The 16,656-nt window shown below is 41.9% G+C and overlaps 1 protein-coding gene across 1 annotated transcript in view; it reads left to right on the top strand.

Annotated features, from left to right (window-relative positions):
- LOC109889705 (cadherin-23) overlaps positions 1–16,656 on the top strand; it is a 648,086-nt gene that overhangs the window by 364,350 nt on the left and 267,080 nt on the right. The window contains exons 12-13 of the mRNA XM_031823245.1: positions 75–224; positions 1,275–1,433. Of these exons, the coding sequence (XP_031679105.1) occupies positions 75–224; positions 1,275–1,433 (309 nt within the window). The remainder of the gene's footprint in view (positions 1–74; positions 225–1,274; positions 1,434–16,656) is intronic.

Here is a 16,656-nt window from a genome sequence, read left to right as displayed (position 1 = left end):
TAACCAATATCTAACTCTCTCGCCCTTGTGACCCCTATCCATCCCTCTCTCCATCCCTCCACCCTCTCCTCTAGGGAGTGAATAGTATGTTTCAGGTGTTCCTAACGGGGAACAACTCGGATCACTTCACCATCTCCCCCACGGCGGTGCAGGGCCGGGCTGACATCAGGATGAGGGTGGCCGTGCCTCTGGACTATGAGAATATTCGCGCTTACAGCTTCTCTGTGAGTTCAATCTGCACGCACACACACACACACACACACACACACACACACACACACACACACACACACACACACACACACACACACACACACACACACACACACACACACACACATACACACTAACGAACACACAAACGCATGCACACAAACACACACCCACAGTGTTTTTTCAGTGATTTGAACTGCAACTGTAAGTTTATGTTTAGGTCCACACATCCTGAGAACCAAAGCATGGTAGCGCTATAAAGTAAACGGTATATAGTCACATTAGGTAAAACACGTACTAAAGCGAGGTCCATGCAGAAATTATTTGTTGAGATCGGTGTGGAAGAACTTGACTGGCCTGCACAGAGCCCTGACATCAACCTCATTGAACACCTTTGGGATGAATTGGAATGCACACTGCGAACCAGGCCTAATCGCCCGACATTGGTGCCAGACCTCACTAATGCTCATGGCTGAATAGAAGCAAGTTTTTGCAGCAATGTTCCAATATTTAGTGGAAGGCCTTCCCAGAAGAGAGGATGCTGTTATAACAGCAAAGGGGGGACCAACTCCATATTAATGCCCATGATTTTGGAATGAGATGTTAGACGAGCAGGTGTCCAGACTTTGTCATGTAGTGTATAATAATAGATGAATTTGGCAAGATGGAATTGGTAATCGTCTGATGGGTGAGAATACTATGAATTGTCAAATTGTGAATAAAGAGACTGATGGACAGTGCAGCTTGTGAACGGAGAACATGCATTTTTAACAAATATTTTCCAATCATATGCAGTCCAGATTTTTTGATTCCTATATACCACCAGAATGACCAGAGAATAACACACATACATATGCCAAACAACTCTACAAAATTAGCTGATGGGTTTTGTTTTGATTATTGTAGGTGTAGTTCAATATGAAATACAGTAACTTACATGCAGGCTGGCTGCGTGTTATTGTCAAATTCACAGCAACCGCTATAAAGTGAAGGTGGCAACAGGGCATTTTAACTTTTTGACCTTCTATTAAGTATTAGAGTCTCTCCCCTCTCTCTTTCAGCTATTTGCCAATGAGTCCATGTCAGACCATGTGGGTTTTGCTCGTATCTACATTGACCTGATCAATGAGAATGACAACCGGCCCATCTTCAGTAAACCTCTGTACAACATCAGTCTGCCTGAGAACACTCCCAGAGGCACCTCCCTGCTACGCATCCAGGTAAGGTTATCACTGCAACATGCTATAACACACTGTAACACACACACAGCTTGTCACTGGATTACACTGTAGCATGCTGTGGTATGGTGTATGTTGTGCTGTAACACCCCTTGCCTAGGTAAGCTCGTTACGATCTCCCCGAAGTATGGTTTACCCTGTTGGAGCAGTAGTTAGCTTGGAGACCCCGGTTCAAAAACATCAAAGGGCATTGCACTGTCCCATTTGCTGCAAGTACCAATTGCTGTAATCCATACCAAGACCAGAGGTCACTATCATCTATAAAATCTGACCTAGCAGTGTGACCATAGCCCATAGGGCTCTAGTCAAAGGTAGATAGGGAATAGAGTGCCATTTGGGAAGCACTGCCGGTTATCTGCGCATTGTTCCCACAATAACTGGATTACCATTAATTACGATGACAGTACTCTCAGACTTACACACACACACACTTAGACTCTAACCTGCTCCAGTAGATACAAGACGCGCAAAAAGCATACGGTAGAAATCCATACTGTTTATAGACTGTGCGCTCGTGAAATTGAAATCGCGACACGCCCGGGCAATCTAATACCCAATAAGTCTTCTTGATGACGTTCGCTGTGTGCAGGCGCACACACACACACACACACACACACACACACACACACACACACACACACACACACACACACACAGACACACACACACACACACACACAAAGCAAGTCAGCCATAGGACACAAACACTCACACACACATCGAGGACACACAAAAACACTCACGTCGGACACACTGCTGCACAATCTCTCATGCTTCCATGTAACCTCAGTACAGGTAACATTCTATAATAACTATCATGAATAAGCATCAATAAACATGTATAAACTATTAACACATTTATTTGTAAACATGTATAAACATTTATTAACAAGCATTTCTAAGCATTTTAAGCTATCCATTCCATAAGCATTTAAATCATGTATAATTATTTGTAAAGCATAAAGACATTCACAAGCATTTGTATAGGTTCATTCATGAATGTTATTATAAAGTGTTACTGTATGTCTTTCGCTCTGTCCTGTCTGCTCTAGCTGCTATTTCACTAAGTCTCTTATCATCCTCCCCATTCTTACTACCCTTCCTGTTTCCACTCCCTCTCCCTCTTTCTCTCTCATCCCTCTCTTTCTGAGGCTGTTGTACTGTAGTGTCTAGCCAGTAAAGCCCAATTATTTTTGCTGTTATTTCACACACAGCACTTCAGCACTTCCAAGCTCACCACCACTGTTGTGACATTGTATCATTAATGTGATGACTGCTATTCATTGAATAATTGGGGCACCATGGGAAAAGTTTGTTTGAGTTACCGTTTCCCAAATTAACTCAAAGAATATCAGAATATCGATTTCATAGCAGTCGCTAATTAACTCATTTCCAGTTGCTAATTAATTAATTAATTTAACACCTACCCAGACTGCCGCTCTTATTGGTCAGAATTAGAATGAATGTATTTACTTGCTGAAAATCTGCGTCGGGTATCTCTTCGTGGACCGAGTTCCGTTTAGGAGATTTAGGCAACGATCTTAGTTTCCTTCATCCACGGATCTACGGGTCTCTGACTGTCCACACTATGTCAGTGTCCTTTCTCTTAGTAGTCTGTTATCTTGCACTTATTCTGTGAGAGTGGACTTCTGAGGAGGATACTCAGCCATATCGATGCTCCCAGCTTGGGCAGGAAGGCCGTGTAGATAACCGATGACTGAAAGAGAATAACCAGTTGGTTCTTCTTGAATTCACCTTCTAAGATACAGTAATCTACTGTAGCCTTGATTGTTAAGAGGTTCCTTTGTCCTTTTCCTTGTGTTGCGTTTGGAATCACAACTATCCGTAGACCTTGGCTGCAGCAGGCGGTCAACTTAGTCTGGATGTAAATTCTTTATGGCATGCTCTCTGGGTTCCCTGGGGCGTAGCTCGTTACAAAGGAAAGGTATCAGGATTTTACTCTGATCTAGTTTCAGAGTAACAACAAAATTCACAGTTCATCTTTACAAAAACATTCTCTTTGATCTGGATATTCTCTACACAATGCACAGTATGTAAACATCATGTACATATTATGAAAACTCTTCAAGTTAATGTTTTCGTTATAACGTCGTCATTTATCTTTCAATAAAATAACAAAAACAACATTCATTTTCATATTCCATCGATCATTGTTACCACCATTTTGGCTGATGAAATATACTGTCCAAAAGGCCCACAAAAAGGCCCACATTTTCTCCATAAGGCCCACAAAAAGACATTCCAGTCCCAAACATTAACAGGACCAAGGATTCTTAAGATTTACAATGGGCATGAGTTGTCATAACCCCACCCCCCAATAAATCCCTCTATACCTCTCCCCATCTGCGGGATCCTCACAGGTCAGTCATGACACCACTCACTAGTGTCAGAACGTCTGTATACACACTATACTGCATGTCATGACTTGGTGTGTGTGCGTAGGTGTGTCTGTCAGTGTGTCCTGTGCCTTGTGCACTCTAGTTTGGGGGTACATAATTTGAAAGCCAACCACTAGACCTTTCCACTATTCTAGTACCACAGTTGTGTACTTCACTCTATGCGGTCAACATCTGCTGTCCTCTGACTAAACAGATGTTTCCCCACTCCTCCAGCCTCTGTCCATAAATACATGTTAGAGCCGGGGTGGCTTTATGGCTGACACACCCACAAACACACACACAGTCCTGTGTCACACTGCCTCATCCCTCACCACCATCCCTCAAGGTCAGCACACGGACAGAGCAGAGAATTATCACGCTAGAGCCTGACAGACAGTCATCACACACACCTCACAAGTGTGTGTGTCTGTGTGCAAGTGAATGTGTGCATGTGTATATACATGAAAGTGTTTGTCTGTGTGCATGCGCATGTGTCCCTTCTTGTGCTTTTGCGTGTACTTGTGTGCTATGTGTGAATAAATGCCAGTGATGTAATTTCAATGAGTTAATGTACATGTTGGTATGTGTATGTGGCTCTGCGCTCTGTTTCTGTTCATAGTTATGAACTAACGATTACAGAGGCCTATTTAATATGGGGAGGATATTGCTATTTGTTGGATATGCTCAGCCCTGATCAAACGAATGTATGACATCTTACTATCCTGTGTGTGCACGGATATGTATTAATGATGCCTTACTAATTCCTTAGATTAATACGAAGACACATTATTCTTCTAAATATTCTGAGTAAAGATAAGCAATTTTACAGTACACCAAAAGTTGTGTATATAAATTGTATCATCATTAAAAAACATTCTGAAATTGTAGATAACTATTATCAATCAGCCACAGTTGCTATAGGGGATATTCAATGTGATAAAATGTGACTGACAGTACATACTGTATAAATCCTCTTAGCACTTCAGAGTGCCAATGTTAAATGTGAACAGACCATTGCCACACCAAGAACTCAGTGAACTAAGTCACAGACAGGGTGTGAACTGCACCAGATGGCAGGCAAATGCCATTTCAGCACCACACGCCTGGACAGACACTCTAACTCCTCCAGCTCACTGGAGAGCTCAGGGTCGTGTTCATTGGGGCACATAAAGTAAAAGGTTTAAAACTGCTTGTGATGGAAAACAAAAATAATGATTTCATATTGGACTAGTTCAGATAGTACCTCTCTGTTTCGGACTATTTTCTTCTGTTTTGTGCCTACTGAACATGATCCAGCACTCGACCTGTGTGAGTCAGCTGTAAGTCAGTATGACAGTACTTGAAGGCTTTTATGTTAGTTAGTTAGTTAGTTAGTCTGTCAGCCAGCCAGCCAGCCCATCTGTCCATCCGTCCGTCTGTTGGTCCGTTTGTTTGTTCATAAGTTTGTTTGTCCGTTTGTTTGCTCGTTGATTTGTTTTTATGAGTCAGTAAGTCAGTTAGTCACCTCTGTGTCTGTTCACACTGCTATGCTTTATCTTGGCCAGGTCGCAGTTGATGAGACCTTGTTCTCAACTAGCCTACCCAGTTAAATAAAGGTGAAATAAAAAATTCAATAAAAATGTGTTCATTCATTCAATTAACATAATTATTGCCCTTCATTTTATGGCCATGCTTGTGATGGCCAGGGTGTTGTGCATTCCAGAGTTTAGTATGTGAGGTGCGTCTTAATGGGGAGGTAGGGCAAAGTAGATATGCATATTTAAATTTGCATAAGTATAAATAATTATAAGTATGTTAAGGTAAATTTCCCAGTGGTTTCAAACAGTGCCAAATGAGCACCAGAAATGTAATTAAAATGCTTTGTTGAGCTTAATATTTATGATTAAACTGATTATGGTTTATATACATACAAGCCTTATTTAATGATTACTCAATGTCCCGTCTTGCAGCCCCACCTTCCCACACACGCGCACAAAAATGCACACGCATGCACAAACTCTCTCTCTCTGACACGGACTCACACACAAACATAAGCACACACACAAGCACACAAACGGAGAGCAGCCCAGACCACAGACTGTTTCATATTTATCAGCTGCAGTGTTACTTATCATTATAAATATTTATTTGGATTTACTCTCTGTCCAGGTCTCTCTCTCCATCACACTCTTTCTCACCCTGGAGAGTTTAGACTCCGGCATCTCCTCATATCAGTAAAATTGCTCTTTGTTTTCTCCCCTCCTTGGGTTTGAGTGTGTTTGTATTCTTTCATTTCTTATTCATAGCCTCCAATCGTATTTTCAGTCTCTCACTTTCCTTTAGCCGTTGTAACACTAATGGATTTGGGGTTCTGTCAATGTGTGTGAGAAAAAGAGTGTGTGTGGTGGGTGCTTGGTAAATATTTATTCACAATGGCCATTTACTTCTCACTCCTATGGAATGGAGATTCCTTCAGTCTTTTACCCTTCCTTCTTTAGAAGTAGGATAATCACTCTCACATTTGAAGTCTTGTTGTATGTGATTGGGAAATATAAGACATGACATGATAAAATAACTTGCGCACTGCACTTGCCAGTATCGCTTACCACATTTTATTTAAGCATATTTATTGTCCTCACTATAAGGGTACAATGCGAGACCCAGATGCAGACACTGGAGGCAGATGGTTCGAGTCCCTGATATTTATTATAATCCAAGGGTAGGCAAGAGATTGATCGTGGACAGGCAAAAAATCAAAACCGGGTCAGAGTCCAGGAGGTACAGAGTTGCAGGCAGGCTCGAGGTCAGGGCAGCCAGAAAGGTCCGGCAGGCAGGTTCAGAGTCAGGGCAGGCAAGGGTAAAAACTGTGAGGACTAGCAAAAGAGAATAAGATAAGAAAAAGCAGGAGCATGGGAAAAACACACTGGTTAACTTGACAAGACACACTGGCACAGAGAGACAGGAAACACAAGGGATAAATACACCGGGGAAAATAAGTGACACATGGAGGGGGTGAGGACAATCACAAGGACAGGTGAAACAGATCAGGGCGTGACACTCACAGCCCTTCGTCAGAGAGTTTGTGATATTATAATTTTTCATCCTTTTGTGTAGACTTCGCTCCATAGCTAATCTAGGATCAGCACACCTATTCTGATATGCTTTGTGAATATGGGCCCTGATTCTTTAACACTAGAAAGATAGAAGAGCGTCATAATGACACAAAACAAATCCCCCTCATCGTTGACCTTTCCTAAATAAGCCTATATAACACACTGTCATTGTTAGAATCTTAATATCATGAAAATAGTTATAACCAGTTTTTTAGGAGTCCATTCTGAATGGTTTCCCCCCTCTTTCTCCCTACAGTTAAAGGTGCCATGCCCAGTTGATAATTACCTTGATAATGGCCTCAAAACGAACCTAAACTATATTGAAACGAATGTGATACATATAACATAAGCTTAAATAAATGTAGTAAAATGTGATGGGGGAGAAAGTGTAAGAATGGGCGAGTTGATGAGCGAGGGGAAGAAAACGATGCAAAGAAAACAACCTGGTCAAAGAAAACAACATGGTCGTCAAAGAGAGATGGGAGCTCCCTCCCTCTGCGCAAAACAAGGCACCTGCACAGCAGCTGCACTCCACAATAGTCCTGAAAATTTACAACACAACACTCACACTTTATCAATGCAAGGCAAGAAAGAATGTTTGTGTCATGAACACCATGCATTTGGCAGTTTCCACTGACAGGGACACAATAAAGAGAAAAACAGACTATTACACACTACTACCGAACAAAGGTTACATAATATGCATCTGCATAATATGCATCTGACAATTTGCTTTGGAATTCTGAGTAGCCAATGAATGTCACCAGGTAAGAGAATGGTAGCAAATAGGCTTGTTCTTTACGCACCTCAAACTTAAAAATAGTGATCACCTTGAATGAATGAATGTTGATCCGTAAAGTTGACTGTAGTAATCCTTTGTATCTTGTTTGGTGTTTTGGGGGATTTGTTTGTGATGGTTTGATTGCAGTAAGAATCGTGAGCTCTCCCACCATATGTTCAAACACCTGTGTCTTTATATAACACCTGATGTGTTTACCACCACCATGTGTCTGCTCCTAGTGGTCGGGAGTGTAATTGCCTTAAATAATACCATGATCAGGAAACTAGGCGTATGTCGCAGGTCACTACTTCACAGGAGAGCCGTTTGAACCTAAACTTTTTTTTTAAAGAAATGTGTTTTCTGTCAAAAATGCCTTCTCGAACATGTGAACTTTCATGTGCCTTAATAACAAACTTGTATGCCATCCGTAGATACGAATCAAATTGTTAAATTACAAGCCTAGTTGGCTTAGCCAAAGAAAAAGTCAGCCACCTTCCCTAGCCATGATTGGCTGAGATAATGAGTGGGCTGGACATCCCAAGAGATGAGTCGGGATTAGTCTACCGTATAGCACACGTCTGTCTATTTGAGCTGGTCAGTATGTCTAGGTAAACCTGTCTAAAGCGGCTTTTTTTTAAGTATGGTGTATTAAAACTGCATGAGGGTTTAAAAAGTTTTGAAGTCAGTGGAATTTGAGTATGAGAAAACACCTGTCTCTGAATTACATTTTCAAACTAAGGGCAACCATGGCATCTGACAGGAGACGCGTCCAACTATGAATGATGTACATGGGTAAGATAGTCTAGCTAGCTACATTTTCAGATATTACACATTTCTAATTTTGACAGAAAGAGCCATTTGCTTGGCTAGCTATATTCTAATGTTAGCTAGTTAACATTGAGCCCGTTTGGTTAGCTACCTGCAGTTTCATGCAGGGTAGTAACGTCATGACTTGTGATTATGGTTCATTGTTTACCTAGCTAGCTAGCTAACGTTAGCTGGCTGGCTCGCTAACGTTACGTGTATGACATTATTATTCGTATCTCAGAGCCATTTGTTTAGCTATAGCCTAATTTTAGCTAGCTAATGTTGAACCTGGTTGGTTAGCTACTGTACCTGCAGATTCATGTAGATTAGTAATGTCATGAGTTGGGATTAAGGTTAATTATTTTAGCAAAATATTCCACTATGCAAATTCAGTCTGGCCATCTACTTCTATTTCAGAGCACTCTCATCTGATGTGCCAGAGAGCGCAGAATAACTGAGGAAGTTGCGAATGCTCAATACTGGTTGAATAAGGCCGGTGTCTGTAAACGTCAGCAAAAAAGCATAATTAAACTGTTGCTAGCAGCACAGTTAGTCACCAATGCTCTGGATAACATGAAAACAGCTTCTTATGGATGAGTGCTCCTGTGGCGGGATTAGATCAGCGGAAATTTTAGAGCGCCACCTATAGTTTTTGATAAAACTCAAACTTTCATTAAAACACACATGCAAGGTACTGAATTAAAGCTACACTCGTTGTGAATCTAGCCACCAAGTCAGATTTGTAAAATGCTTTTCGGCGAAAGCATGAGAAGCTATTATCTGATAGCATGCTCCCCCCAAAATACCAGACCGTCACCTAAACAACAGATTTTGCGGGTAGCCGGCGCTACCCAAAACGCAGAAATAAAATATAAAACATTCATTACCTTTGACGAGCTTCTTTGTTGGCACTCCTATATGTCCCATAAACATCACAATTGGGTCTTTTTCCCGATTAAATCCGTCATTGTATACCCAAAATGTGATTTGCTGAAGACCGGTCTGATCCAGGAAAATGCCCCTTTACAAGACGCAACGTCACTTTTTAAAATGACAAAAGTTACCTATAAACTTTTACAAATCACTTCAAACTATTTTTCTAAACCAACTTTAGGTATTAATAAACGTTAATAATCTATAAAATTGATCACGGGGCGATCTGTATGCGATAGCAGCAAGTCTTAAAATCATCGTCCATGTTTTCAATTTCACAACATCCTGTGGTGCGCCAGAAGACAGGAAGGGCCTACACGTCATCTAACCAAGGATAAAACAGACACGAAATGCCAGTACTGGCGACATCGTGTGGAAGCTGTATGCGTTTACAGGGGATCCTCATTTATTTTCTGTCGCCTTAGACAATACATTGACTGGCGGATTAATATTTTTTTTGTGTTTTTGGTGAACAGTTTTTCGAGGGATTTTTACTCCTAAACACGTTCTGTTATAGCCACAGACACGATTTAACCAGTTTTAGAGACTTCAGAGTGTTTTCTATACACACATACTTATCCTATGCATATACTATATTCCTGGCATGAGTAGCAGGACTTTGAAATGTTGCGCGATTTTTAACAAAAAGCTGCGAAAATTTGCAGCCTCCCTAACAGGCTAACCATCTCTGCTAGGGCGAGTAAAATGGTCAGAGTGGGGTGTTCTCTCATTATGTGGCTGGAAGTAGCTAGCAAGCTAGCCAATGTTAGCCAGTTAAACTTGGGTGCTTGGCTACCATTATGAAGTCAAATCGTTCGGATCAACCCTAATCATCGACCAGAGCGTCCGGTGTGAGCTCTGAATTTACGAACGACGATCTGACAGCACAGTTGCAGTCACCAACGCTCTGGATAACATAACAGCCTAACCAGCTCTGCTAGGGCGAGTAATGGTCAGTGAGCTGTTCTTTCTCACTTAGATGTCTGGAACTAGCTAGCAAGTTAACTTAGGTGCTTGACTGATGTTGTTAGTACATTCGGATCAACCCTTAAAGATATGGGTGGGTCTAAAGGTTAAGAGGGTGTGAACAGTGCTGAATGGGTGTAGACAAAGATGAGCTCTCCAATAGTAGTACCAAAACATTGAAAGGTGATTTTCTCAAAGGTGAGTTTACAAGTTTATCAACTTTGAAAGCAAAATTACTTTCCCAATGTTACTCAACTGTAGTAGCTCTGAGTCTCTACTTTTATCCAATGTAAAAATTTCAACATTTTGCTACATAAGACTGATTTGAGCCAGTTGGTTACATACAAGATATACCCAAATTTTATCCAACACACCGACCCCTAAAACACACCAACCAACAATTACCCAAAACATAATGGAAGGAGCCAATGAAGTAAAATGTGAATGTGAATCTTCAATCTTCTGTGGGTCAGATTTCTTCACAAGTCCCTCTCTACCCTCTTGGGGTAGACAGATCTTGGTAACAGGTCTGTCCAGTTCTCCTGTTTTGGTTTTCAGTCTCACATACCAGACGCTGTTGTCAGGGTAGGTTTCCAATACCTTTCCCATCAGCCATGACCCTCGTGGAATAGTAGGATCCATGATGATGACTAGGTCTCCCACGGAAAATCAAAACTTCCACTTCTTTCTTGTAACAATGGTAGATATGCCTTCACCAATTCTTTCCAGAATAGATTAGCGAAGTAATGATCTTCTCTCCATCTTCTCCTGTTGTAGAGATCACTGTCTTGAAACAGTCCAGAAACAGTCATTCAAAATTGCCTCCGCTACACACAAAATGGTATGGAAGACCTCATCATCCACAGTTGGTTGTTGTAGAATAGATTAGAGCACTTTTCTCACTAGACAAATGGGATTCTCCCACACCATGATGCAAACCAGAAGGAGATGTGAAGCACTCTGTATCATGCTGTGGTCCAGAGTGCCCAATACTTCTCTGAGCTCTCGTTCAGCTCCAATGAAATTCGTGCCATTATCTGACCTTATTTGAGACACTTGACCTCGTCGACACATTCATCTTTGCACAACATTAATACAGGCATCAGTGTCCAATGAATAAGCCACTTCAAGGTGCATTGCTCTGCTTTCCATGCAAGTGAAAATAACACTATTTCTCTTGACCAAACTGCGTGTGCCCTCCCTTGACTTCAACTGGCCCAAAACAGTCAACCCCCGCATTTGTGAAAGGAGGTAGCTCAGGAACAGTCCTTTCTTGTGGCTATTTTGCCAACTTCAGTTTTCCAACCTTCACTTGGTGATGGTGACAGAGGTTTTCTTCTGCAGCCAGAGTTGGCACTCATGATCCAATACACATTTAGAATTGTAGATAGCATGTGGTTCCTTCCAGCATGTCACAGCTGCTTGTGAATATGCTGTAGGATGAGTTTTGATACATGTTGATCCTTTGACAGTTTAACTGGGTGCTTCACCTCTTCAGGCATGGCCACCTTACTGACTCTGCATCCCTCTCTTAACATGCCATCTTCCAGCACAGGAGACAGTTTCACAATATCATTGGCACAATGATGCCAGGCGTAACTTGTTTTAAGACAGATTTGCCTCACTGAGACAAATTTCCTTCACTAAGAAAGATTTCCCTCACTAAGACAGATTTCCCTCACTTAGATCCTCTCATTGTCATACGTCAGATAGCGAGCCGATTCCCCCTGCACTGATCTGCCTCATATCTTGCTAAAAGTAATGGGATAGCAAGCATTTCGCTACACCCACAATAACATCTGCTAAACACGTGTATGTGACCAATAGAATTTAATTTGATTTGATTTAGCTTGAAAGTGGTAAGGCTTCAATGTATTGTGACATTACTTAATGAACTCCATTTCATTGCCAAAACATGTTGCATCAATCTAAGCTAAAACAATACATATGTAAATACTGTTGATATTTTTTGGTGATGAAGTCTTAGTTGCACAATTTCAAATCTAGCTAAGGAGTTGTGTGGTTCAATTAACAGTATTTCTGAAGTTTGAGAATGTGAACAAATGCTGGCTTAAATTTGTCCAACATACATTAGCTAGCTTGCTAGCTGAGCAAGTCACACGAAACGATGTTGCTAACCAATCAGCTACCTACCTAGTGCTGCATACACAATGCTAAATGATTCAAACAAAAGGTAGCTAGCTAACATTATTATGAGTTTGCATGAAGCAGCTGTTCTGCTGCAAGTCCTTGCACATTATATTCACAGGAGGTAGCCACTGTTTTGTTTTAATTTCCTCACAACTGTAAGTTATTAAATCATTGTTATAATGTGTGAAGTGAGTTAGATACCTAGCTATTCTGCCTATTTCATATGGATTTAATAAGAGAGCATTGATATAAAAACGTGTAACTATGTTTTCATGGTTGATGCTCAGGAATTGTACATTTGTTGGATGAGTTCCACGTCCAACAAGACAGATTGGTTGATCATACTGAGAGCTGAAATACAATATACAGTAGGGAGAACAAGTATTTGATACACTGCCAATTTTGCATGTTTTCTACTTATGTAGAGGTCTGTAATTTGTATCATAGGTACACTTCAACTGTGAGAGACGGAATCTAAAACAAAAATCCAGAAAATCATATTGTATGATTTTTAAGTAATTAATTTGCATTTTATTGCATGACATAAGTATTTGATACATCAGAAAAGCAGAACTTAATATTTGGTACAGAAACCTTTGCAATTACAGAAATCATATGTTTCCTGTAGTTCTTGACCAGGTTTGCACACACTGCAGCAGGGATTTTGGCCCACTCCTCCATACAGACCTTCTCCAGATCCTTCAGGTTTCGGGGCAGTCGCTAGGCAATACGGACTTTCAGCTCCCTTCAAAGATTTTCTATTGGGTTCAGGTCTGGAGACTGGCTAGGCCACTCCAGGACCCTGAGATGCTTTTTAAAAAACAATTTTATCCCTGATGTCCTTACACAGCTCTCTGGTCTTGGCCATTGTGGAGAGGTTCTTCAACCTCTCCACAATGGCCAAGACCAGAGAGCGTGAACATGCCTTAGGCATGCTGCAAGGAGGCATGAGGACTGCAGATGTAGCCAGAGCATTAAATTGCTATGTCTGTACTGTGAGACGCCAAAAACAGCACTACAGGGAGACAGGACGGACAGCTGATCGTCCTCGCAGTGGCAGTCCACCTGTAACAACACCTGCACAGGATTGGTACATCCGAACCTCACACCTGTGGGACAGGTACAGGATGGAAACAACAACTGCCTGAGATACACCAGGAATGCACAATCCCTCCATCAGTGCTTAGAATGTAGGCATGTTGTAAGGCAGGTCCTCACCAGACATCATTGGCAACAACGTCGCCTATGGGCACAAACCCACCGTCGCTGGACCAGACAGGACTGGCAAAAAGTGCTCTTCACTGACGAATAGCAGGTTTTGTCTCACCGGGGGTGATTGTCTGATTCGCATTTGTCGTCGAAGGAATGAGCGTTACACTGAGGCCTGTACTCTGGAGTGGGATCAGTTTTTTAGGTGGAGGGTCCGTCATGGTCTGGGGCAGTGTGTCACAGCATCATCGGACTGAGCTTGTTGTCATTGCAGGAATTCTCAATGCTGTGCGTTACAGGGAAGACATCCTCCTCCCTCATGTGGTACCCTTCCTGCAGGCTCATCCTAACATGACCCTCCAGCATGACAATGCCACCAGCCATACTGCTCCTTCTGTACGTGATTTCCTGCAAGACAAGAATGTCAGTGTTCTGCCATGGCCAGCGAAGAGCCTGGATCTCAATCACATTAAGCACGTCTGGGACCTGTTTGATTGGAGTGTGAGGGCTAGGGCCATTCCCCCCAGAAATGTCCGGGAACTTGCAGGCGCCTTGGTGGAAGAGTGGGGTAACATCTTACAGCAAGAACGGGCAAATATTGTGCATTCCATGAGGAGGAGATGCACTGCAGTACTTAATGCAGCTGGTGGCCACACCAGATACAGACTGCTACTTTTGATTTTGACACCCCTTTGTTCAGGGACTTATTGTTCAATTTTTGTTAGTCACATGACTTTGGAACTTGTTCAGTTTATGTCTGAGTTGTTGAATCTTGTTATGTTCATGCAAATATTCACATATGTTAAGTTTGCTGAAAATAAATGCAGTTGACATTGAGAACGTTTATTTGACCTCTTCTCTTCATTTCAGTATTTTAGCCTTTCTTTGCCTCAGATTTTCCCTCAGATTTTCTCTAAAAATGGTTTCCCTCACTAAGACAGTTTTGCCTCAATAAGACAGATTTCCCTCTCTAAGATCCATGTTCCTCTGCTCCTCTATCTAACATCATGCTGCAAACTTAACTGTAACCCTAACCCTACCACATTTCATCACAGCAATGTTCCTGCAAGAGGTGACATTCAGCTGGGAGCAGCATTGGACAACAATGTTGATTGAAAATGGCAATACCATTCAGAATGTATTGATCAGTGTTCTGAGGCTAAATGAAATGAAAAAGGAAATTCTTGGGCTCCCGAGTGGCGCAGCGGTCTAAGGCACTGCATCTCAGTGCTCACTGCATATCAGTGCGAGAGGGCTAGATGCGTCACAACAGACCCTGGTTTGATCCCAGGCTGTATCACAATCGGCCGTGATCGGGAGTCCCATAGGGCGCCGCGCAATTGGCACAGCATCATTCAGGTTAGGGGAGGGTTTGGCCGAGGTAGGCTATCATTGTAAAATTTACTACCTGCCAGAGATATCCCTGTGTTTTTTTATTTTTTATTTTTTTATTTTACCTTTATTTAACCAGGTAGGCAAGTTGAGAACAAGTTCTCATTTACAATTGCGACCTGGCCAAGATAAAGCAAAGCAGTTCGACAGATACAACGACACAGAGTTACACATGGAGTAAAACAAACATACAGTCAATAATACAGTATAAACAAGTCTATATACAATGTGAGCAAATGAGGTGAGAAGGGAGGTAAAGGCAAAAAAGGCCAGGGTGGCAAAGTAAATACAATATAGCAAGTAAAACACTGGAATGGTAGTTTTGCAATGGAAGAATGTGCAAAGTAGAAATAAAAATAATGGGGTGCAAAGGAGCAAAATAAATTAATTAATTAAATACAGTTGGGAAAGAGGTAGTTGTTTGGGCTAAATTATAGGTGGGCTATGTACAGGTGCAGTAATCTGAGAGCTGCTCTGACAGTTGGTGCTTAAAGCTAGTGAGGGAGATAAGTGTTTCCAGTTTCAGAGATTTTTGTAGTTCGTTCCAGTCATTGGCAGCAGAGAACTGGAATGAGAGGCGGCCAAAGAAAGAATTGGTTTTGGGGGTGACTAGAGAGATATACCTGCTGGAGCGTGTGCTACAGGTGGGAGATGCTATGGTGACCAGCGAGCTGAGATAAGGGGGGACTTTACCTAGCAGGGTCTTGTAGATGACATGGAGCCAGTGGGTTTTGCGACGAGTTTGAAGCGAGGGCCAGCCAACGAGAGCGTACAGGTCGCAATGGTGGGTAGTATATGGGGCTTTGGTGACAAAACGGATTGCACTGTGATAGACTGCATCCAATTTGTTGAGTAGGGTATTGGAGGCTATTTTGTAAATGACATCGCCAAAGTCGAGGATTGGTAGGATGGTCAGTTTTACAAGGGTATATTTGGCAGCATGAGTGAAGGATGCTTTGTTGCGAAATAGGAAGCCAATTTTAGATTTAACTTTGGATTGGAGATGTTTGATATGGGTCTGGAAGGAGAGTTTACAGTCTAACCAGACACCTAAGTATTTGTAGTTGTTTGGAACAATTCCATTGCAGTACCAGTTATTCGTCACTGCTGTCAAACATGGGATTGAGTCCAAAACAGCCTATACAGGCTATGTTATCTGGAGCAATTCACCACTGGCCAACCAAGATACCTGGTATGTAGCTGCCAGCATATGGACCCAAGAAGAAGATACAATGACGCAAAGCGGCTGCTGAAGTAACATTTTGGTGATGAAGAAGGCCCTAGGATAAAGGCCCTAGGTTGGGCTGTTATCAAACCTGAAGATGGGGCAGCAATGCAGACCTGCTCATTGTTTCTGCAACACAATGCAAGCTATCCAGTACATGTAAGAGTTAGACAACCCCTCAAATATGATATCCGTAATCTCCAAGCTGCCATTTAAGCTTCGAGACAAATGGAGGTCCACTGCATGTGAC

This window comes from Oncorhynchus kisutch, linkage group LG4 (genome assembly GCF_002021735.2).
Source record: "Oncorhynchus kisutch isolate 150728-3 linkage group LG4, Okis_V2, whole genome shotgun sequence".
Taxonomy (NCBI): domain Eukaryota; kingdom Metazoa; phylum Chordata; class Actinopteri; order Salmoniformes; family Salmonidae; genus Oncorhynchus; species Oncorhynchus kisutch.
The sequence above is the reverse complement of the archived record's forward strand: the minus strand, read 5'-3'. Positions and strand labels throughout refer to the sequence as shown.